This window comes from Petromyzon marinus, chromosome 20, assembly GCF_048934315.1.
Source record: "Petromyzon marinus isolate PM22_M1 ecotype Great Lakes invasive population chromosome 20, UKy_Petmar_22M1.pri1.0, whole genome shotgun sequence".
Classification (NCBI taxonomy): domain Eukaryota; kingdom Metazoa; phylum Chordata; class Hyperoartia; order Petromyzontiformes; family Petromyzontidae; genus Petromyzon; species Petromyzon marinus.
In genome coordinates this window covers 4,058,032-4,080,578 of record NC_133686.1, presented here as the reverse complement: position 1 = coordinate 4,080,578, position 22,547 = coordinate 4,058,032, and the positions used below count along the sequence as shown (strand labels likewise).

Below are 22,547 nucleotides of genomic sequence, written 5' to 3'. Positions count from 1 at the left end.
CACCGCCAGGGGGGGTGGGAGCAGGGGGGTGGCTAGCCATGGAGGTAGTGCGGTGGCGGTGGTGTATGATGTCCATGACGATGGGTTGGCGCGGTGGTGGTAGTTTTTCTTGCGTACGATGTACGTTGAACTTCTTTCGCACCGTACGTGGCCCGGGCGTGCTCGCCGGAGGTGCGGAATCACAACTTGAAGGTCTGTGCCTAAGTTCTAAAGCCGCGCAGTTTGCGCGCTGCGCTACGAACCCGGTGGCCTGAGTTCGACTCCCGTTCACGGCCAGCACCAATGGCAATAATTTGAACCGATCCTGGGTCTCCCCTAGGTCTACTCAGCCTTAAATTAGTACCTGGTGCGGCGTGTAAACATCGCCACTGGGGAACACAAAGGCGGCCACGTGTGGTGTTGGCCACCCATCCCCCTAGTGCGCCGTGCCGGCCTTCATTAGATGCTACTCTCTAACAGCCCTCTTGCTCCAAGAGTGCTTTCTAGGCTACACGGAGAGTGGTGGTGGTGGGGGGGGGAGGTAACCGTTGTCTTTCTTGTGCGTGCGTGCAGACATCGACGAGTGTACGGTGGTGCAGGGTGGCTGTGCCAGGCTCTGCGTGAACGAGCCGGGCAGCTTCCGATGCGAGTGCGACGCGGGCTACGTGGTGGCGCCCAACGCACGGGACTGCATCGGTCCGATTCCCCCGGGCACTCGCGCATTCACTCGGGCACGCGCGGCATGACAGGGTCGCAACTCGTTGCGCGCAAAGTGCTCGCCGCAAATGGACCGCGATAGCTCGCCGATCTCGTCGAGGACTGGGAACCATCATCATTATCATCACGATCATCACGATCATCAGGCGAGCTCCGGTCGCCCTCGCAGCAGCAGCAGCAGCAGCGGCGGCTTCTGGCTGGCCATCGAAGAAAGACGGTCACCGCATCGCGCGGCGCTTTCGCATGCGCTTCTGCGGCTGTCTGGGACGCTCTTCCTTCCGATGTTAGGAAGCCACTGGGAGCTGTGCACTTTTAAATCATCATCTAGATTGAAAACTCATTTGTTTAGAACTGCTTTTTGTGTTTAGTTTGTTTGTCCCTTCCCCCGCACCTCCCACAAGTTCAACATACATGCATGCATAGATGGACAGCGCTAACGCATTCCAGCTTTCAACCTTGGGAAGCGTCACAGAACCGAGCTAACCCCCTCTGCGTCCACCACCCCAGACTTCGATGAGTGCTCCATATTCAACGGCAACTGCAGCCAGGCGTGCAGCAACACGGAGGGCAGCTACAGGTGCTCCTGCGCACCCGGATTCCAGCTGCACGTGGACAAGCGGCAGTGTGTGGGTAGGTGGTGGTGGTGCGTGGGTGGGTATGCGCACCTACACTCTGATATACATGGTGCTTCAAAACAATGTTAACACTTACATGGGACTATAGTTTTTTTAATGGAAAAATAACGGATAATACACTGTAACATGATAACAAAGGTAATGTTAATAGCTTCAAAAAGTCAAAATCTCCACTTGTTCGCCATCGTTGTCAATGTACACCCGGAATCTTCTCCAGGTGATCTCCAGGCACATTTATTCTGGTATTGTTGCAAATTCTCCGAAGTGTTAATATTTTTTTGAAGCACAATGTATTATCTGAACCGGTACCCGGGCCTCCCCTAGGTAGACTCGGCCTCGAGTGAGTACCTGATGCGATGTGTAAATATCGCCACTGGGGAGACAAAGGCGGCCGGGCGTGGTGCTGGCCACCCACCCCATTCGTGTGCCGTGCCGGCCTTCATAGGTGCTCACGAGCAGCACTTCCCCGACCAGTCTGTGAAGGCTATAGGGAGACCTTTTTTGTATGTGTGTGTGTAATGTGTCTGGGTATGTAGCTATATAATCGAGTGTGGTGCATGTTATGTGTGTTGTACCTTTCGCACCGTACATAGCCAACAGTGCTATTCGGAGGTGTGTGTGTGTGTGTGCATGTGTGTGCTCGCTAACAGCTCTTGCCCCAACAGTCTGTTGAGGCTATACGGGAGTCCTTTGGTGGTGGCTACGCTGCTGTTGCTGCTGCCTGTATTCCAGTGCTGCGGAGGCAGCAGCAGCAGCAGTGAGGGTTGGTGGATATCCGCTCGTTCTTTCCCGGATCCACCGCCTCCTCCCCCCCCGCCCCCCGCATCTCGGAGAATGGAACGTTCCAAGCCCCGTGTTGCTGCTGCTGTGCGTGCGGTGTCGCAGACATCGACGAGTGCAAGGTGCAGAGCGGGGGGTGCTCGCACTCGTGCAGCAACTCGCCCGGTGGCTTTGCGTGCGGGTGTCCCTTGGAGCTGGCGCTGGACGTGGACAACAAGACGTGCGTCAGTGAGTCGTGCGGCACGGCGCAGACGCACGCACGGACACACGCGCCCACGCACGCACACGAGACCAAGGTCCCCCGGCCACAGCCTTAATAGACGTCTGTGCAGCGAGTTCGTGGTCTTTGTCCCCAACAACCAATGATTGATGAGTCTTTCACGAGCATCCTACTCCACAGAGGCCGATATTGACACCGCTGACGTCACTGACAAGTCCACTCAGCTCCACATCCTCCCAACCGCATCAGTCCATCTCCTCTCTAGCCCATGCCGTGCTCTTTTAAGGCCCCTGTATCCAGCCAATACTATTCCTCGCCAAGGACAAAGATCCCCCGTGTAGCCTGAAGAGACTGTTGCGGCAAATGCTGTTAGCGAGCACCTATGAAGGTCACACAAGGGGGGTGGGTGGTTAGCAGCACGTCCGGCCGCCTTTGTCTCCCTAGTGGCAAAGTTTACACACTGCACCAGGTACTCATTTGAGGCTGAGTCGACCTAGGGGAGTCCCACAACCACTTCAGATAATCATCACCGGTGTTGGCCATGAGCGGGAATCGAACTCGGGTAACCGGATTCGGAGCGCAGCGCGCTAAGCACTCCGGTACCGTTCCCCACACACACACACAGATACGTACACTTGCACAGACACACACACACGCTAAATTAGGTAATGCTGTTTGTGGTCTGTCTGGATAATTCAATGGTCCCTTCCCATCTCCCGCTCCCCACCCGCGTCCGCCAGACATCACGTCGTGCGAGCAGCGGAACGGCGGCTGCGAGCACGTGTGCTCGGTGCACGCCGAGGCCGGCGTGGATTGCTCCTGCCGCGCCGGGTGGCAACTCAACCCCAACAGGCTGTCGTGCGACGGTGAGAGGCGCCGCCGGCGGAGACTCGTGAGCGTTTCTGACCTCGTCGTCGTCAGAATCATTGACATCGTCATTCTCATCGCCGTCGTCATCATCGTAATCGTCGTCACCGTCACCACCGCTGTCATAATCATCGCCATCGTTATCATCATCGTCGTCGCGGTCGCCGTGCAAGCTACACGGGTTGGGAGGGATCTTTGATAACACAAAGATCCCCCGTGTCGCCTTAACAAACCGTTGGGGCAGGCGCCCTTTGAAGGCCGACACGGCGCAAGAGGGGGCGGGTGGCCAGCACCACGCCCGACAGTGGCGATGCTTTCACACTGTCGACCTCGAGGAGGCCCACGACCGGTTCAGACAATCGTCACTGGTGTTGGCCGTGAGCGGGAATCGAACCCGGGTCGCCGGGTTCACAGCCCAGCGCGCTAACCGCTACACTACTTGTACGCACGCGTACCCGTGCGTTCTCGTCCCGCCTGCCCCCCCCCGCCCCCCCAGATGTGGACGAGTGTGCCGACTTCACGCGCGGGGGTTGTGAGCAGCAGTGCGACAACTTCCCCGGCAGCTTCAACTGCTCGTGCTCGCCCGGCTTCCGCGTGCGAACGGACGACCTCAGCAAGTGCGAGCGTACGTGCAGACAAAAGATCCCCCCCCCCCCACCACACCCCCCCCCTGTATAGCCTTAACAAGTCTGGCTGTCGCCTGATGAAGCGAGTTGTGATTATTGGTGAAAAGTCGTACTCGGATTGTAAATGTTGTGGCTTGGCTCTCCAACACACCGGTGTAGTGCTGTACTAGTGACGAATTGGCCACGTTCTGTTTACGTGACATCTCTTATTTATTGGCTGTGTCGGGTGGTGGCGGGTTGAACGACACATTTATATATTTACGTGATCTAACCCAAAAAAACTGTATTATGGCTTAACAAGACTGTTGGGGCAAGTGCTGTTAGCGAACACCTGCGTGAGGACAGTGGCTCACGAGTGGGTGGGTGGCCGACACCACGCCCGGCCACCTTTGTCTCCCGAGTACTCACTTTAGATTTTGATTTAAAGCTTTCGTGACTGCAGTAATTCATATTCTTAGTTCTTTCGGTAAAGTCACATTATATATATTTTATTATTTTGTCGTTTCCCCTCAACGTGACTTTACCGAAATAACTAAGTATACTCATTTTAGGTTGAGTCAACCTCGGGGAGGTATCAGGGCCGGTTCAGATAATCGTCACTGGTGTTGGTGGATGTCAGCGGGCATCGAACTTTTCCAGTTATATGACAGTTGTGCATACCGCTACACCACCGCTCCCTACTTCGTACAACAACAACAACAACCGCCATTCGCCACTAAGTGGCGGTGACGTCACCACGGAGATTGTGCCAGGCTATGTGCACGTTGAGGCCACGTGAAGTGTCGAACGTCCGCTGGCAGGAGGTCACAGGGTAGACCCAGGTACCACGGATCAACTGACTGAGATGACTGGTCGATGCACCACCTGTGCCCCCTACTGTGCCAAATTGCTGCGTTTTAGCCACCCGGCACTCTGCTCGTTGTTGTGAGCATCGCTTCTCTGCCCTCCGTTGTTGTTTGAGGGCGACTGCCTTCAACTGCCCAGTAGCAGCATCCTTCACGAGCATCCTCCACAGAGGCCGTTCTTGACACCGCTGGTACCAATCATTGACAAGTCCACTCAGCTCCACATCCTCCTGTACCACATCACTCCATCTCTTCTCTAGCCCATGCTGCGCCTGCTTAGTCCCCTCGATTCGGCCGAAACAAAAGCTGTACGGGCATTCACACACACACACATCGAAAACTTTCCACCCAACCGGGGGGAGAGTGGCAAAACCAATTCTAACACTTCCTGCAAAGTGTCTTCATCTTGCTCCATTGCCACGTGCCTACAACTGCAGTCGACTAGAGACTCGGGCGTAATTCTTCAGTGAGGGACGCGGCGATACGTGGCCTGCAGCCGGCTCTTGCAACGAGCCGGCTGCAATGCAGCGAATTGCCGTGCGGTCGCATTTGGACGCCACACAAACACCTTGAAAGGTATCGCTACGGAAGGATGCTGCTTGCAACTAAGCTGGACCCAAAAGAGTGACCAATGTAGATGTAAGAGAAAGGTCGCACGTAGGACTTGATGATGCAGGCAGTGGTGAGAACGGAACCGGCACTAATAGGACGCATATGTAGGATAGACAAGAGGAAAATAAAAAAATGTGAAGGAACTTGAAACAGATGAAGGCCCAACAGAGAATGGCTTGACGACGAAATCACAAGAGCTTGGTGGCAGAAAGATGTGCCCACTACGTGAGCGTATTGGCATACGATAAGAGGAAAGTGGAAACACAACGAAATGTGCGGTGGACACCTAACGGGCTATCTGCCCATGGATCGTGATGATGATCAACATCGGAGTGTACCGTATTCTAACAATGCGTTAAAAAGGCCATCTGCGTGGTGGACCGTAGTGCCGGGCAGCTGCGGCGACGCCGCTGTCCGCGCGACGTGGCGAGGGTCGGAGGAGGGCCCCGTGCTCCGTTTGACCAAAGATGTTTTCGGAATGGTCGGCGTAGCTTATTGTTGCGTGTGTAGGCCGGCACCGCGGTGCATGCGCTCCGTTTGGGCCCAGGTTCCCGGCCACGAAGAGGGGTGTGAAATTGGAGGGGGAGGGGGGGGTGGCAACATTCTATTCCTTGCACCAGGGCCTCGTGCCAACTGCGCCACAACAGCGGTTTTCCAGAGTCCGTACGGCGAAGTGGATTCCGAGTGTGGAATTTCGTACGGAATGGGAGAGTGGATCTGCTGCCTGCAGCGGTCGGCAAGCTCCAGATGTGGACAAATCTCCCCGCCCCCCCACCCCCCCCCACCCCCTGTGATCCACAGCCGTGTGTGACCCTCCCTGCCAGAATTACGGCGAGTGTGTGGGGCCCAACTCGTGCGAGTGTCCCCCTGGGTACCCGGGTCCCAGCTGCTCGGGTAAGAAGCACCGTGATAGAAAAGCACAAGCAACATCCACGTCTACACACACACACAAAGACAAATACAAAGATCACCCATATAGCCTTAAGCGACTGTTGGGGCAAGCGCTGTTGGCGAGCACCTATGAAGGCCGGCACGGCACACATAGGGGGTGGGTGGCCAGCACCACGCCCGGCCGCCTTTGTCTCCCTAGTGCCAATGTTTACACATCGCACCAGGTACTTATTTGAGGCTGAGTCGACCTAGGGGAGGCCCAGGACCGATTCAGATATTCGTCTTGGTGTTGGCCGTAAGTGGCAATCGAACTCAGGTCGCCGGGTTTGTAGCGCAGCGCGCTAACCACTGTGCCACCGCTCACCACATATGCACATTATAGACACGCACACAAAGCCACATGCTTCTGCACACTCATCTATACCTATATACACAATATACACACAATATATAGACACACAACTACATGCCTATACTGTACGCGTACACTCACACACCCACACAATTATACACACTCCCACACCAATACGTATATACATAACATGGTTATAAATGATGATTTAAATTGGATGTCACCTACGTAAAACAGTAATGAATAGATTTATAATGAGCCAACACTTCTAACCTCCATCATCAAATGGATAACTAAACCTCCACTCCTCTATCCATGTACAAATGTATATGTTAGTTCGTCAGCCCACAGGCTTTCCAGACCAATATAACCCAGCAGGGTTTGAATTAATAAGCAATCACTTGATCGCCTCCGAGGCCTCATCAGCAAGCACACCTGTTCAACAAACTGCTGCTTGGTTGGCTGGCGTTGGCGAGTGGACCCTGCCTTGCTCTGAAAGTCCCATGGCCGAGATGGACTAATGAATTTTGCTTTTCATCTGGAGAGATGAGATGGACATTTCTGGATTGCTCAGAGTTGCTCAGAGTTGCTCAACGACGCCTCTGACTAAATCACCCGACGTGGGACCACCAATCCCATCACATCTCGGTCGCTAAGCTCAGCGGGAGTGAGCCTGTATTGTGTGTGTGTGTACGGAAGGTCGCCCACCACACAGAGCGGGTTGTTATAGGCTGACGCAGGGCTACTTAGTAGATAGCAGAGGGCAGTGCAACAAAATCCATTTGTTGTACTGTGGTTCTAAGCTCCTGCAGCTATGCTCCCTGCTTTTGCCATCGGGCACTGATCCAGCACGTGGTGAAGTATGGTCAGATAACCGCCATGAGCCACACGGCATGGGCAGGCCCTTATCCAGCAGTAGACAAAATGCTTTACACTTAAACAAGTGCATGTGACAAAAAAGTGCGTGATGTTTTTTTACACAATATGCTAAATGTGTCAATGTGAAATCTGTATCCCATCCCATATTCTTCCCCCAACCTTTGCCCTCTCTACATTCACGCACGCACGCACCCACACACGCGTACCGCACACATTCACACACACACGTGTGCTGCACACACATGTACCATGCACACACATGTACCACGCACACACATGTACCACGCACACACCTGTACCGCAACACACGTGCAGCCATGTGCACACCACCCTGTGCCCACGGGGGAACATGCATGCGCTGGGACGTGTGTCTCTGCCCACCTGGGTGGACCGGCCCAGGATGCCACACAGGTGAGTTGCCCCGGGCCTCCTAAACCCACCTTGCTATACGGTGGTTGAACGCGCTAACGAATGAAAGGAACCGGTCCATCTGGTAGAAGGAGTCAAGGTCCATCTGGTGGAACAATATTTTGGAAAAGGTGGTGGAACCGTGGCGTCAAGTTCATTGGAACAATGGCTGTGGTAGTAGCGACAATAGATTGACAAGGAAGCAAGTGACTCGAGTGAATAAGCGACATTGTTCGAGAAGAACTGTGATGGTGAGAAGACTATAAATTAAAAACTAAAAAGCGATACATATTTTTTTTTATTTTACCAGGTAAGGCCCACTGAGCTATATAGCTATCATTTGTGGCCAAGTCGTTTCTGAAAAATTGGTTAATACCTCAGTGGGCTTTGCCTGGTATGATGGGGATGGTTTAGTTCTAAATGTGTTTGTGTGATTTGTTTAGCTTTCTTGCACTTTGGACTACTATCACACTTTTTGTATTGTTTGTTGTTGTAACCGTCTTACCCACCCCTACTGAACACCTGTAAAAAAAGAGCTTCATAGCTCATCGATTCCTCCAGTATTCCGATTCTGTTACCCGTGGCCCTGAGTGCAAATTCACCGCATGTCCAATCTGCACCAACGCCATTTGCCGTGATCGGTCATCACGGAAAGTCGTGACAACTCATCGTCGACCATGTGCATGACTAAAAGTAGCAGTTCTGTAAGGGCCGTCGTGTGAATAACAAACATTTGAGATCCATAATCGAGGTTCTTTGGGTTAGAAAGCTGAAATACAAATGCGTCGTTAAACCCACCATCACCACCATATAAATCTTGTGGGTTTACTCTCCAACACACCTGCGTGCTGAACTAGTAACGAATTGGCATATACTGTTTACTTGATAAACCTTACGAATTGGCTGTGTCGGGTGGTGGCAGATTTAACGACACATTTATACTGACCCCCAAAAAAACCTCTTATGGATAATATCGGTCGCGAAAGCGCCACTACGTGTTAAACAAACATTTGAGAGCTGCTGCTGCTGCTGCTTGTTGTCGTTTTGCATCTCCCAGCCGTGTGTGAACTTCCCTGCGCGAACGGCGGGCGCTGCGTGGGGCCGGGCGTCTGCCAGTGCTCGTCCGACTACACGGGGCCGCAGTGTCTCTCGCGTACGTATGGGCGGAGCGTGGTTGGCACGGGGCCGCCCCTGTGCAAGGAATTAAATCGCCCGATGATGCTGGGATGTAATTACCAGCGAAACGTCGTAATTAAATTGTCAATTTCGATTTAAAGCTTTCGTGACTGCAAGGATTCATCTTCTTTGGTTCTTTCGGTAAAGTCACGTAGAATGTCGGGACGACAGGTTTGTTCCTTTCACCTGAAGAAGGCCACTTGTGTTGTGGCCGAAACGTCGTGAGAATTTTATATTCTCATTCTACGTGACTTTACCGAAAGAACCAAAGAAGATCAATTGTAAATGTTGTGTATTTACTCTTCAACATGCCGGTGGGCTGAAGTAGTGAACGAACTGGCGTGTTGTTTACGTGACAAACCTTACTGGCTGTGTCGGGTGGTGGAGGGTTGCGACAACATTTTATACTTACGCGAGCTAACCCAAAAAACTTTACTATGAATTAAATGCCCCCCCCACCCCCACACGTCCGTCGGTCTTCCTATCCACTCGTTGTAGCCAGGAACAATGGGCCCCGACGCAGTCACACCATCTGCACACTCGGTAGCTATGCCTCGTAAACCATCGTGCAAACTCCGGTCATCCTCGCCGCAGCGGCTTTTGGCTGCCAATCGAACAAAGACGGTGGTCACCGCGTCGTGCGCTTTCCGATGCGCTTCTGCGGCCACCTGGAACGCTCTTCCTTCTGATATTAGGAAGCCACTGGAGCTATGCACTTTTAAATCATCATTTAGATTGACAAACTCACGTCTTTAGAACTGCTTGTTGTTGTGTTTAGTTTGTTGTCCTTCCCCCGCACCTCCGATTAGCACGGTTGGCTATGTACGGTGCGAAAGAAGTTCAACATACATACACGCATGAAAACAGATGCAAACAGCGCCCTGTCAGCCTCAATATAGGCGCTTGCTAAGAGCATTCTACGTAGGCTGTGTGGGTCGTGGCAAGAGCACCGCGCTATGATCCCAGCGACCCAAGTTCAATTCCTGCTCACGGCCAACACCGGCGAAGATTATCTGTACCGGTCGTAGCCTTAAACGAGCACCTGGTGCAGTGTGTAAAACAGAGCTGGGGAGACAAAGGCGGCCAGGCGTAGTGCTGGCCACCCGTCCCCTCGTGTGCAGTGCCGGCCTTCAGAGGTGCTACTCGCCAACGGCGCTTGCCCCCCCGCGGCAGTCTGTTGAAGGCCACACGGGGGATCTTTGTCTTTGCTCAGCCACGTGCACCCCTCCCTGCCTCAACTCTGGGCGCTGCATCGACGTGAACACGTGCATCTGTGCCGGAGGCTGGGAGGGCACGCGCTGCCAGATCGGTGAGTGAGCACACAAGTGTGCTCACGCAGCCACATTATTTAACAAACGCGCGCGCACAAAGCACGTGTGAAACACGCCGAACCGCACGCACGCACTCACTCACAGGCACGCGGTATTTGGGACGGGGGTCCCGTGCACCCCGGTGGTCCGCCGGGCACCGCGATCGCTCTCGCTCCCTGCCGCAGAGCCCGTGCGCTGCGGCGCGCCCTGCAGGAACGGGGGCTCCTGCGTGGGGCTCAACCGCTGTCGCTGCCGCCACGGCTACACGGGAGCGGCCTGCGAGAGCGGTGAGGGCGACGGCAACGCCGAGCCACGGCCGGCGACCACCAGCACCCACCGCCACTGGCAACACATATCAAGTACCATCACTACCGGCGCAATTGCACCAAACACCACCCACGCAATCACTGGAACCACTCCAGTGGTACATCGGCAGTCATCCTTAGTACCGATCCCCGCACAATTCGCCGCCCGCCATCACGCACGGTGGCAGCCGTGGAAGCGCATGACGAGCCCGCTACCCGCAGCCACGCCGTGACCGCACCTCCACCGACCAACCCCGACCGCTCTCGTCTCCCCTCCCTCCCTCGCTCCCCACCCTTTAGCCGTGGTGGAGCCGTGCGTTCCTCCGTGTCTGCACGGAGCCACGTGCGGACCCCACAACTCATGCTCGTGCCCCGAGGGCACCGAGGGCCTCCGCTGTGAAAAGCTGTGAGTTGGAACCCCCCCACCCCACCCCCTCGTCCTCCCCTCCCGTCCAGAATCTCCTCGCCTACATTTCAGCACACCTTGGCTTGAATCTTAAGACGATTGTTGTCAGAGGGTGGTTCAGAGGGGCTGGGAGGGGTGGGGGGGGATTTATGGCGTTGAGGGGGCCCAAGGCGTGCCACGGTGGCAAGGAGATGTTAACTACCTCGCCTGGAATGCAGCAGGTCATGGGTTCAATCCCGACCCTCGCGCCTGCTGCTGTATATTTGGAGTTTGCGTGTCTCTCTCTCATCATCATCACGGTGGCTCGGAGATGTCAAATACCTCGCCTGGTATGCAGGCGGTCGTGGGTTCGATCTCGATCCTGACGTCTGCTGCTGCTGTATATTTGATTTGCGCGTCTCTCTCTCCGTGGTCACGTGGATTTTTTATCCGGGTCCTCCGGTTTTTCCCTCCACTTAGAATCAACGTGCATTTTGAGTATTTGGTTGTTATAAATTTCCACATAAGCCACTCCGTTGAGCTACCACTCAGTGGCCAGGTCACTTCTGAAAAAGAGCCGGACAGCTCAGTGTGCCTTACCTGATAAAATATAAAGTTTCCATCGTTTAGTTTTAAAGAAAATATCCCACGATAAATCCAGCCCTCCTCCTAGCCCGCTGGAACGTCGAGTTGCGGCACACAGACCCGGGCCGCTCGCCCGGGCTGCCCCCGGCCCCAGCAGCTCCCAGTTCCCAGCTCCCGGAGTTCATGGAAACGAGGCGTCTGTGGGCCGGGCTCAGCACACGGGGCCACGGCTTGCGCCTGTAATGTACGTTGAACTTATTCTTAGTTTTTTCGGTAAAGTCACGTTGAAGGGAAACAACAAAATAATAAAATATATATAAAACAATAAAAAATTATCACGACGTTTCGACCATAACTCAAACGGTCGTCTTCAGGTGTGTTGGTTCGCATAAATTTATTTTTAAACGGCGCATTTATTTATTTAAAAAAAACGTTAGCGCCACGCGCAACGATTTGGCAATTTATTTAGGACTAGTCCATCTATATTCTGAAAAGAGGAGGGGGGAGACGAAATTTTTTATAATGTATGCTGTCTGAAAGCCACTGTAAGCGTGAACAATCAATTAAGACCTGAAATGGTTTATCAAATCTTTCCAATGATTGCTAAGATAGAATCCATCTTCTCGGTTGAAATTGTCTCTGTGCTTGTATATGTGGATAGCTTCATGAACGAATCTCTCATGGAAGCCAGATGGCTTACAAAGAACCTCTGTCTTGGAAAAGTCAATGGCATGTGAGCCTACTGAATTAGAACAATGATCGGCCACGGCCGAGGTGTTGGTCCTACCGTGTTTAAGGTCTGCTTTGTGTTCACGAATGCGGTCCGAGACATGGCGTTTGGTTTCTCCAATGTAACTACTACCACAGAGGCAACTTAGTTTGTAGACACCAGGGTATTGTATGTCCGGAATCACATCTTTTACAGACGGAACCAGATCACGGATTTTATGTAATGTGTTGAAACGGACCTGGATCTTGTGTTTATTCAAGATTTTGGAGATCTTTTTTGTGATCCCAGCAATGTAGGGTAAAGTGATGGTTTTGAAAGGCTCCTCAAGAGGGTTCTTCTTCATGGTTTGAGTGATAGCTTTGCGGATTGTATAGTCGGAGTAACCATTAGCCCTAAGAGCTTGGTGTACGTGCTTGAGTTCACTGCTTATGTGTTCCTGGTCGGATATGCATTGGGCTCTATGATACAGAGTCTTGATGAGAGAATTCTTCTGTGATGGATGGTGGTGGGAATCCGGTTTCAGATAAGCATCCGTATGGGTAGCTTTCCTGTAGACAGAGTGGCTCATTGAACCATCAGGTCTCTTTTTAATTAGGACATCCAAAAAAGGTATCTTGCCATCTATGGCCTGGCAGCAGAAGGTTTCAACGAAAACTGTTTAGATTGATCAATTAATGCGGTTGAATCAGAAATTACTTTGTTGGCTTGTGTGACGAGGCTGTTGGTGGCCACCAAGATTATACGGCTTACCAAAAATACATAAAGTAGATACACCCCTTCGTCCCATAGTCTCTACTATCGGCTCCCCCACCTACAAACTAGCTCGTTTTTTGTCTGAAATCCTGCGTCCTTTCACTGGAAAGACCACCTCTGCGGTACAAAATTCTACTCACCTGGTATCGACAATCAAGGGTATTTCCCTGTCCCCAGACGACCTGCTTGTCAGTTTTGATGTAGTTTCCTTATTCACCAAGGTTCCTGTACCTGACACCATTGCAATCATTGAAGACTTGGTTCATCAAGGACTAAACACTGAGGTACCCCCCCTGGTGAGACACTGTTTAACCAATACATACTTCACTTGGAATGGAACTTTCTACAAACAAACTGAGGGCACCCCAATGGGCTCCCCCCTTTCTCCAGTTATAGCTAACATTTTCATGGAGAAATTTGAGACTGACGCCATCCAGACTGCCACTCTGCGCCCAACCTTATGGAAGAGGTACGTGGATGACACTTTTGTCATCTGGCCACATGGCCGGCCTGCTCTAGACCAATTCTTCGACCACATCAATTCCATACACCCAGCCATCAGATTTACCATGGAAGTCGAAATAGATGGCAAGATACCTTTTTTGGATGTCCTAATTAAAAAGAGACCTGATGGTTCAATGAGCCACTCTGTCTACAGGAAAGCTACCCATACGGATGCTTATCTGAAACCGGATTCCCACCACCATCCATCACAGAAGAATTCTCTCATCAAGACTCTGTATCATAGAGCCCAATGCATATCCGACCAGGAACACATAAGCAGTGAACTCAAGCACGTACACCAAGCTCTTAGGGCTAATGGTTACTCCGACTATACAATCCGCAAAGCTATCACTCAAACCATGAAGAAGAACCCTCTTGAGGAGCCTTTCAAAACCATCACTTTACCCTACATTGCTGGGATCACAAAAAAAGATCTCCAAAATCTTGAATAAACACAAGATCCAGGTCCGTTTCAACACATTACATAAAATCCGTGATCTGGTTCCGTCTGTAAAAGATGTGATTCCGGACATACAATACCCTGGTGTCTACAAACTAAGTTGCCTCTGTGGTAGTAGTTACATTGGAGAAACCAAACGCCATGTCTCGGACCGCATTCGTGAACACAAAGCAGACCTTAAACACGGTAGGACCAACACCTCGGCCGTGGCCGATCATTGTTCTAATTCAGTAGGCTCACATGCCATTGACTTTTCCAAGACAGAGGTTCTTTGTAAGCCATCTGGCTTCCATGAGAGATTCGTTCATGAAGCTATCCACATATACAAGCACAGAGACAATTTCAACCGAGAAGATGGATTCTATCTTAGCAATCATCGGAAAGATTTGATAAACCATTTCAGGTCTTAATTGATTGTTCACGCTTACAGTGGCTTTCAGACAGCATACATTATAAAAAATTTCGTCTCCCCCCTCCTCTTTTCAGAATATAGATGGACTAGTCCTAAATAAACTGCCAAATCGTTGCGCGTGGCGCTAACGTTTTTTTTTTAATAAATAAATGCGCCGTTTAAAAATAAATTTATGCGAACCAACACACCTGAAGACGACCGTTTGAGTTATGGTCGAAACGTCGTGATAATTTTTTTATTGTTTTATATATATTTTATTATTTTGTTGTTTCCCTTCAACGTGACTTTACCGAAAAAACTAAGAATATGAATTACTGCAGTCACGAAAGCTTTAAATCAAAATTTACGTTGAACTTATTCCGCACCGTCCGTGGCCAACCGCGTCCATCGGAGGTGCGGCGGGGCGGCGGGGGTGGGGCGAAGGAGAACGCCGCGCACACGATGAGAGCCGTGGCACGGCGCCCCTCGACGCACGCAGGGTCTGTCCTCTGGTGACGCGGGCCGTGCTGGGATCCCGGGCGGTGCGTAAGGGCGTGCGCGAGAGCTACGTGGACCGCTGTGGCCCGCTTGGCGTGCAGCTCTGCACCAAGTACAGGTGAGCCAGGAGGACGCGCACGTGACGGTTATTTGCACCGGTTCTGGGCCTCACCTAGATCGACTCAGCCTCAAATGAGTACCTGGTGCGATTGTGTAAACATCGCCACTTGGGAGACAAAGGCAGTCCGGCGTGGTGCTGGCCACCAACGCCCTCGTTTACCGTTCCGGCTTCATAGGTGCTCGCTAACAGCACTTGCCCCAACAGTCTGTTAAGGCTATACTGGGGATCTTTGTCTTTGTGATGGGGGTGTGGCCAGGTAGAGGGGCCTAAAAGGGCACGGCAAGGCGTTAGGGAGGAGGTGGACTGATGTGGTAGGGCGGATGTGGAGCTGAGTGAGCTTATTCTTGGTTCTTTCGGTAAAGTCACGTAGAAGGGAAACAAATAACAAAAATATAAAACAATACAATTCTCACGAGGTTTCGAGTGCGACACAAGCAATCATCATCAGGTGTGAAAACCACGGCAAGAAATTTTGAAAAAAAGCTTTAAATCAAAATTTACTGAGTGAGCTTGTCGATGACCGGTACTAGCGGCGTCACGATGGAGGAGGCTTGTGAAAGATCCTTCAGTCGTTGGTGGTCGGGGCAAAGACAACGAACTCGCTACACTTGAGAACCCAATTTAAAATCTCGGTCAGTGTGCAACAGAGTGCCAACAAAGCGGATTGCACCAGCCATGACGCACATCACATGTGGCAGACGGCATCTGAAACTTCTCCGGACCTTGCACGTAGGGCGACTCGGTCCGCAATGGTGAAGCGTCGAGAGCTGCGGTGGAGTCGCATTCCCTAGATTTTACAAAGATCTCGAGACCGAGTGAAAAGCCTCGCCGATGTCCTGCAGCTCTCTGAATGCGTGTGTGTGTGTCCGCGTGTGCAGGATAAACCAGGTACGTGTGTACGTACAGGCGTACACGGTCGGCTACAAGATCCAGTGCCCAGCCTCCAAGCTCAACAAAAGGCCCTGATTGCAGAGATGCGCACGCATGCACACACACACACACTCTCAAATGTCAAATCACCTGTATAGAGAACGTATGGGGGCAATTCCTGCTGGCGATGTTTACACAAAACACCCGGTACTAATTTAAGGCTGGGTCGAACTAGGGAAGAGGCCCAGGACTGGTTCTGACATCGCTGGCCACGATTTGTTCTGACGTGGCTGGAATCGGAAAGCAGGTTTATCAGGTTCACAGCACAGTGCTTCAATCACCGCACCCCACACACGAACACCTGCAGTGATGCCTCTATGGAGCCTGCAGGCGATTCGTCTGTGCCAAGACTCAAGAGCCGGGAGGCCTAGACGGGCGCTGGGTGTGCCAGGCTACGAAGAGGGGAAATGTCCAACTTCGCTACATCACTGCAAAGATAAAGAGTCCCCCCCACCCCGTATAGCCTTTCACAGGCTGTTGGGGCAAGTGCTGTTAGCGAGCACCTATGAAGGCCGGCACGGTACGCGAGGGGGTGGGCAGCCAGCACCACGCCCGACCACTTTGTCTCCCCAGTGGCGATGTTTACGCACCGCACCCGGTACTAATTTGAGGCTCAGTCGACCTAGGGGAGGCCCAGGACCGGTTCAGATAATCGTCACTGGTGTTGGCCGTGAGCTGGGATCGAAGTCGCACACTCGTGCAGGGCAAAAACAAACACGCGCCCACACGGCCGTGGAGTTGACGCCTGTCCATGAGGCTCGATGTTACTCCATTACGAGTACAACACCGGGCAATTCCACAATCGCCAAAACACCACAAAGAACCGCGGTAAAACTGTGCAACCGTCAGGAATGTACCAATTCAACACCGCATGCCCACACAGCAGTTTGCTGAATGATCACAATTCAGAGCCATAATCAGAATCGAGAATCGACGATTAGTCTTGCCTTATTTGTACCGTCCGATTTGTATCCAACTGGTATCTCCCATCTCGTTCGGCATTGTTAATTCGATTAGCCTAAAGGGGCAATAACACAACATCAATGGATAAATAAACATTAAAAAGTATTTTGCGACGTAAACATTTGGTCACTTTTTTCAGTCCATCTGCCTACAGCTTACACGAATCAATGGCTAACAGCAGCATTTCATTAAGAAGGCAAACACTGAGCCAGTTTTGACTTGGGAGTCTCATCGGCAAAATCAGGCCTGTTAAATAAATACTGCTGTTACCAGATGTTACTGGCGAGAGCAGTCCACTGACTTTTCTATGGTTAATTATGTTACCCGTGATCCTCCATGACAACACATGATTTTAACATGTCAAACACAATTCAGTCCTTTGCCAATAGAATTCTGGATGAAGGCCTCCCCATGCCGTGCCGGTCATGTTGGTCGTACGACCGGGCCTCACCATGCTGGATCGTGCGGGTTGATGGAGGAGGCGCGTATGACCGGTTCAGATATCGATCACCACGGATATATTAGCCGTGGCTGGGAAATCAAACCTCCGGTTGCCGAGTTTACAAAGCGGTGCGCAGCACCAACGCGCAACCACTCCACCAAATCTGCACATAATGTACACGCCGTTTAATCGACCCCCAAACGCAATGGTTCGACGCACGTATCTTGAGCGTGAGAATCAATTTTAATCGATCAATTGTTACATTCCCAGTAACTGCACACCCAGCCTCACAACAACGTGATGTTTTTGTAAAATTATTATGGTCGATTAAAATTAAATAAAACACCGCCGGGTCCACCGAGTGTATCGCTGTGTGCGTAAGCGGTTGCCGCAGGACGTTGATTAACACTTTGCGTTGGTCAAGAAAAACAATCAAATTTCATCGATTTCAAAAAAATAAAATACATACACCGGCAAAGAGATTGTTGCGTTTCACGTAGCAACCGTGTCGCAAAAATGGACGTCATTCTTCCTTGGGGAGTGAGCAACAGAAAGGTAGTTTAAAAAAAAAAATGATCAAGGTTAAAAATGACGTTTATCATGAACCGCCGCCTGATAACAAGCAAAAAAAAACAGACCAACATTGCGCTTTACGAGCAAGAATCGTTGCTCAAAATGTTAGCCAACAAAGTAGAAGCCTGGATATAAGCATACCTCATATAAGCACGGTTCTAAAATAAGCAACGTGTGCTTACATTACACTGTTGTTCCTGTGCTAAATGGCCAACTGTTGTTCCTGTGCTAAATGGCCAACTGTCGTTCCTGTGCTAAATGGCCAACTGTTGTGCCTGTGCTAAATGGCCAACTGTTGTTCCTGTGCTAAATGGCCAACCGCCGTTCCTGTGCTAAATGGCCAACTGTCGTTCCTGTGCTAAATGGCCAACTGTTGTTCCTGTGCTAAATGGCCAACTGTTGTTCCTGTGCTAAATGGCCAACTGTCGTTCCTGTGCTAAATGGCCAACTGTTGTTCCTGTGCTAAATGGCCAACTGTTGTTCCTGTGCTAAATGGCCAACTGTCGTTCCTGTGCTAAATGGCCAACTGTTGTTCCTGTGCTAAATGGCCAACTGTTGTTCCTGTGCAAAATGGCCAACTGTCGTTCCTGTGCTAAATGGCCAACTGTCGTTCCTGTGCTAAATGGCCCACTGTCGTTCCTGTGCTAAATGGCCAACTGTTGTTCCTGTGCTAAATGGCCAACTGTTGTTGCTGTGCTAAATGGCCAACTGTTGTTCCTGTGCTAAATGGCCAACTGTCGTTCCTGTGCTAAATGGCCAACTGTTGTTCCTGTGCTAAATGGCCAACTGTTGTTCCTGTGCTAAATGGCCAACTGTTGTTCCTGTGCTAAATGGCCAACTGTTGTTCCTGTGCTAAATGGCCAACTGTTGTTCCTGTGCTAAATGGCCAACTTGTTCCTGTGCTAAATGGCCAACTGTCGTTCCTGTGCTAAATGGCCAACTGTTGTTCCTGTGCTAAATGGCCAACTGTTGTTCCTGTGCTAAAGAGGGCAGACCTCGGTGGCCGCAGCAGAGGGGCAGCTCCACCACTTCGGAGGGGCATTTCGAGACGGTTTAGCACAAGCGGAGCGCAGACGCAAGTCTCGCCGTCAAGTTTCTTTCGCCTTGGCAATAGCGTCAACCAATCACGTAGGCAATTGAGGTATAAGTAACTCGTCCACCCACCCTGATAGGGGGTAAAATGCTCATAAAAACACCACGGTGGTGTCGGAGGTTACTCGGACGAACTGCGTTCTTCACCCACGCTGGGAATGTGATGGCACATTCAGTTGCCATGTACGTGGCAAACCACCGACTTATTCCCTAAATATGCCGTGCTTTCTAAAACTACAGACGATTACCTTGACATTTACACCTCGTGTGTATGATTAGGATGGTTTGGAAAATGTGATCGGGAGGTCGCCTCATTTGTAGCTCATCCCAGGCTATGCCCGTGTCGTCATGCCACCAAGGAGCCGTGGATATTGGAGACGCGAGAATTTCACGCTGTCACGCGGTGTGCGCTACTCAAGAGGGGCGCCAAATAAAACATTTTAACACGCGGGAGGCTTTCGCGACCAATGTCATCCACGAGAGAGGTTTTTTGGGTTAGATCGCCGTAAATATATAAATGTGTCGTTAAAGCCCACCACCACCCGTCACGTAAACAGAACATGGAGAAGCCAAGCCACACCATTTACAAACTGAGTAAATGTCGTGGCTTGGCTCTCCAACACACACCGGTGTGCTGTGCTAGTGACGAATTGGCCACGTTCCGTTTACGTGACAACCCTTACTAGTTGGCTGTGGCGGGTTTTAACAACACATTTATATATTTACGCGATCTAACCCATAAAAACCTCTAATATGGGAATAAAACAAGTCGGACCTAACAGTCTCACGCGTGAATAAGGCCACAGAGGCAACGGTCCGTCTTGGTCGCCAAGCGCAGCGCTGCAGCTGTATGTCGCGGCTCGCTGGCACGCGCTCGTGCAAGCACAGGTTCGTTGTCATCGGCGTAAAACGTACGCTAAAGTAATCGTTGCAAAAACAGGAAATGTTTTCTGTCACCAATGCTCGCTTATCCACTGGCACATCCGAGCCGAGCCAGGGCGGGGCCCTCGCGGTGCGAGTGGTTTTCCACTGGCTATTTGCCGTGCCGTCCTCCGCTGATTCTTGGAACAGGCAAGCGGCTCGGCGTTAATTTTACTTAAGAGGGGCATAGCGCCGTCGCTTTTAAAGTACTCACTGTGGAGAACCGTAGCGACACGACCACACCATATGATAGCAGGCACGAAACTGTGCCACACGTCCTCCCCGCATGGCCTTGTGGAAGCCTCGGTACCGATAGTTCGTTTATTTTTTCTTCCAATTCCGTTTCTATGAAGTACACATACATCATCGGAATGGGAAAGGGTTAAGCTCAGCATCACCGCGTCCACCTGAATGCGTCTCGACTCGTTCTTTGCGTGTGCGGTACGCGAGTGGCACTGCTCGGCATCTGCAGTGGAAAAACAACGTTGAGCCGAGCCGGGCTGCCTCCGCGTGGCCCCAGCGTGGCTCAGTTGCGCAGTGGAAAGGAGGTACAAGGAGAAAATAAAATCCAGACGTCTTTGGCCAGCTACAGTCGAGAGTCCGGTTATTCAAAACTGTCTCCGGGGTTGCCACCATACAGCCTCAAAACTGCACCAAAACGAGTACTCGGTTTAGAAGACCCGCACGCGGTGGGGACAGTCAAGTTAAAAAATCACTGTAACCATCATCTCCACTAGAGAAATCAAAATCCCTTTAAAAAAATAATTCTACCCGATCCGTGCACGGTTTTCGCAGCGGCAACAATGCTACGAGTTAAGTTCTGCAATACAACGCACGTGACTAAGCTTCGTTAAGTGTTAAGTATGAGAGGGTTAGCCAAAGAGCAAGTTGGTAAACTAAACGCTCTCACCATGGCACCTCGGCTCTGCAGTGCTTTCAACCAATTCAAACAACAGCATTAGCTTGCAAAACACTGACACGGATATCGCGAAACGCCTCACATTAGCTCTGTGCGATACTCCGTTCCCGTCTCCTTCTCAAAATCTTTTCGACCGGTCCCCGTTACGTCTAGCGAACACGTGACCACAACAGGGCTCGATTTATCTGTATAGCCTGAACGTTGCTCGGCCTGTCCGATTTTCGACGACAACGCGGCAAACTTCGCCACGGCCCCGAATGGGACAAATCACCCCCTGGGCGACGATGCCTTCCAGCCGTTTCTTCGAGCAGTGGCGAATTCTGGCTGCTGAAATCACAAGAGCGGGAGGAACCCGCGCCCGCGGGAGACCGAACGTCGACCGCGCCCGCACGTGTCACGCGGGCGGGCCCGAACGTGCTCCCGACTAAACGTATGCGCGTTAATGGCATCGTCGTTTACGTAACCGCACGCGCGCGTGCGGGCATAAACGCGCGCGCCGTCGCGTGTAGCAGCCACCGTGCCGCGGGGGGCGCGCGTTCGCGTGCACGCACGCTGTTCCGGGCATCCCACCACCCCTGTTCTGTTATTCCGAACTTTAGTCAAAGGGTGGTGGGTGTGGTAGAGGCCTCCTGACATCAACACAGCCGCGTTTGGCGGGGGATTCTACAGCAGGACAGAGAGAAGTGTCGATGCCACGTGGGACTTGCTCGTTGGGAGGGACAGCGTGAGGCCGACTGCGTCCGTGCGCGCGCGTCTCTGTGTGTGCTTTTGCCTACGCGCTAGATAAGACTTTGTAACCGGTGCAAGGCACCTGGCACAAGCGCCGTGCGACTGCACCGCCGCTTAGCAGCACGTGGTGGTTGCTATTGTTGTTGCTGTCGCTACATTCATTGGCGATAGGTTCGCTTTCCCCTTGTGCGCACGCGCGCCAACGCACGGACAGCGTTGGCGCGCGTGCGCGCGTGTGACGCGTAAGCCATCGAGCCGACCCACACACCGCGCGTCACCGCCCACGAGTACACAAAGAGGTGACGCGGCGAACGCAAGCCGGCTCCATCGGCTCGTCCGGCAATCTCAACCGCAGCGGCCGTTCAGCCGACACGGCCAGGAGTTCATTTCAGAAGGCAAGCGCAGGCCGGGGTCAAGGTGGCGCTTCCGGATGTTATTGAGTCCACCTTCCTAGTCCCCAATCCGGCAAGACGGTCTTCGAGAGATCCCGGGAGCAGCCAGTTTCTTTTGTGCCGAGACGGAGGAGCGATGAGATCCGACGAGGTGGGTCGCGGTGGGGCAGAGCGTCGTCACGCCGTGTGGTGGGTGACGGGGGAGGAGGGGGGGGGAGGCGGGGTGGGAAGAGGGGCGATCAGGCGTAGAGCTCGGTGAACCTCGCGTGGAACTCGGTCACCTTGGTCAGGAGAATTTTCAGCTTCTCCTCGGGCGGCAGGATGGTCATGCTGCACGCGAGAGGATGAACGGTAAAAGCACGCACGCGTGGTCATTCATCTGCATGTTAACGCGCGGCTCTTTGTTGATCGAACTGCCAGGAGAAGGCCTGGCGATTGTGTGCCAGTCATCGGGGTGTTGTCCGACGACACTTCACCACGCCGGTCAGTGCAGATTGGTGAAGGGCGCACTGATCTATTCAAATGCCAATCTAGTCGTTGCAGCTTACACACATCTG

General features: G+C 52.1%; 2 protein-coding genes across 3 annotated transcripts in view; one reads left to right on the top strand and one right to left on the bottom strand.

Moving 5' to 3' along the window:
* The window catches only part of LOC116944220 (uncharacterized), a 30,700-nt gene extending 12,989 nt beyond the window's left edge, over positions 1 to 17,711 (top strand). The window contains exons 9-21 of the mRNA XM_032957736.2: positions 553 to 675; positions 1,204 to 1,326; positions 2,217 to 2,339; positions 3,072 to 3,197; positions 3,695 to 3,823; positions 6,083 to 6,175; positions 7,719 to 7,814; positions 8,869 to 8,964; positions 10,201 to 10,296; positions 10,483 to 10,584; positions 10,903 to 11,008; positions 14,910 to 15,026; positions 15,908 to 17,711. Of these exons, the coding sequence (XP_032813627.1) occupies positions 553 to 675; positions 1,204 to 1,326; positions 2,217 to 2,339; positions 3,072 to 3,197; positions 3,695 to 3,823; positions 6,083 to 6,175; positions 7,719 to 7,814; positions 8,869 to 8,964; positions 10,201 to 10,296; positions 10,483 to 10,584; positions 10,903 to 11,008; positions 14,910 to 15,026; positions 15,908 to 15,995 (1,418 nt within the window). The 3' untranslated portion in view covers positions 15,996 to 17,711. The remainder of the gene's footprint in view (positions 1 to 552; positions 676 to 1,203; positions 1,327 to 2,216; positions 2,340 to 3,071; positions 3,198 to 3,694; positions 3,824 to 6,082; positions 6,176 to 7,718; positions 7,815 to 8,868; positions 8,965 to 10,200; positions 10,297 to 10,482; positions 10,585 to 10,902; positions 11,009 to 14,909; positions 15,027 to 15,907) is intronic.
* The window catches only part of LOC116944222 (alanine aminotransferase 2-like), a 30,298-nt gene continuing 25,339 nt past the window's right edge, over positions 17,589 to 22,547 (bottom strand). For both annotated transcript variants that reach the window (XM_032957737.2, XM_076068244.1), the window contains exon 11: positions 17,589 to 22,320. In XM_032957737.2, coding sequence (XP_032813628.1) covers positions 22,230 to 22,320 — 91 coding nt within the window. In that variant the 3' untranslated portion in view covers positions 17,589 to 22,229. The remainder of the gene's footprint in view (positions 22,321 to 22,547) is intronic.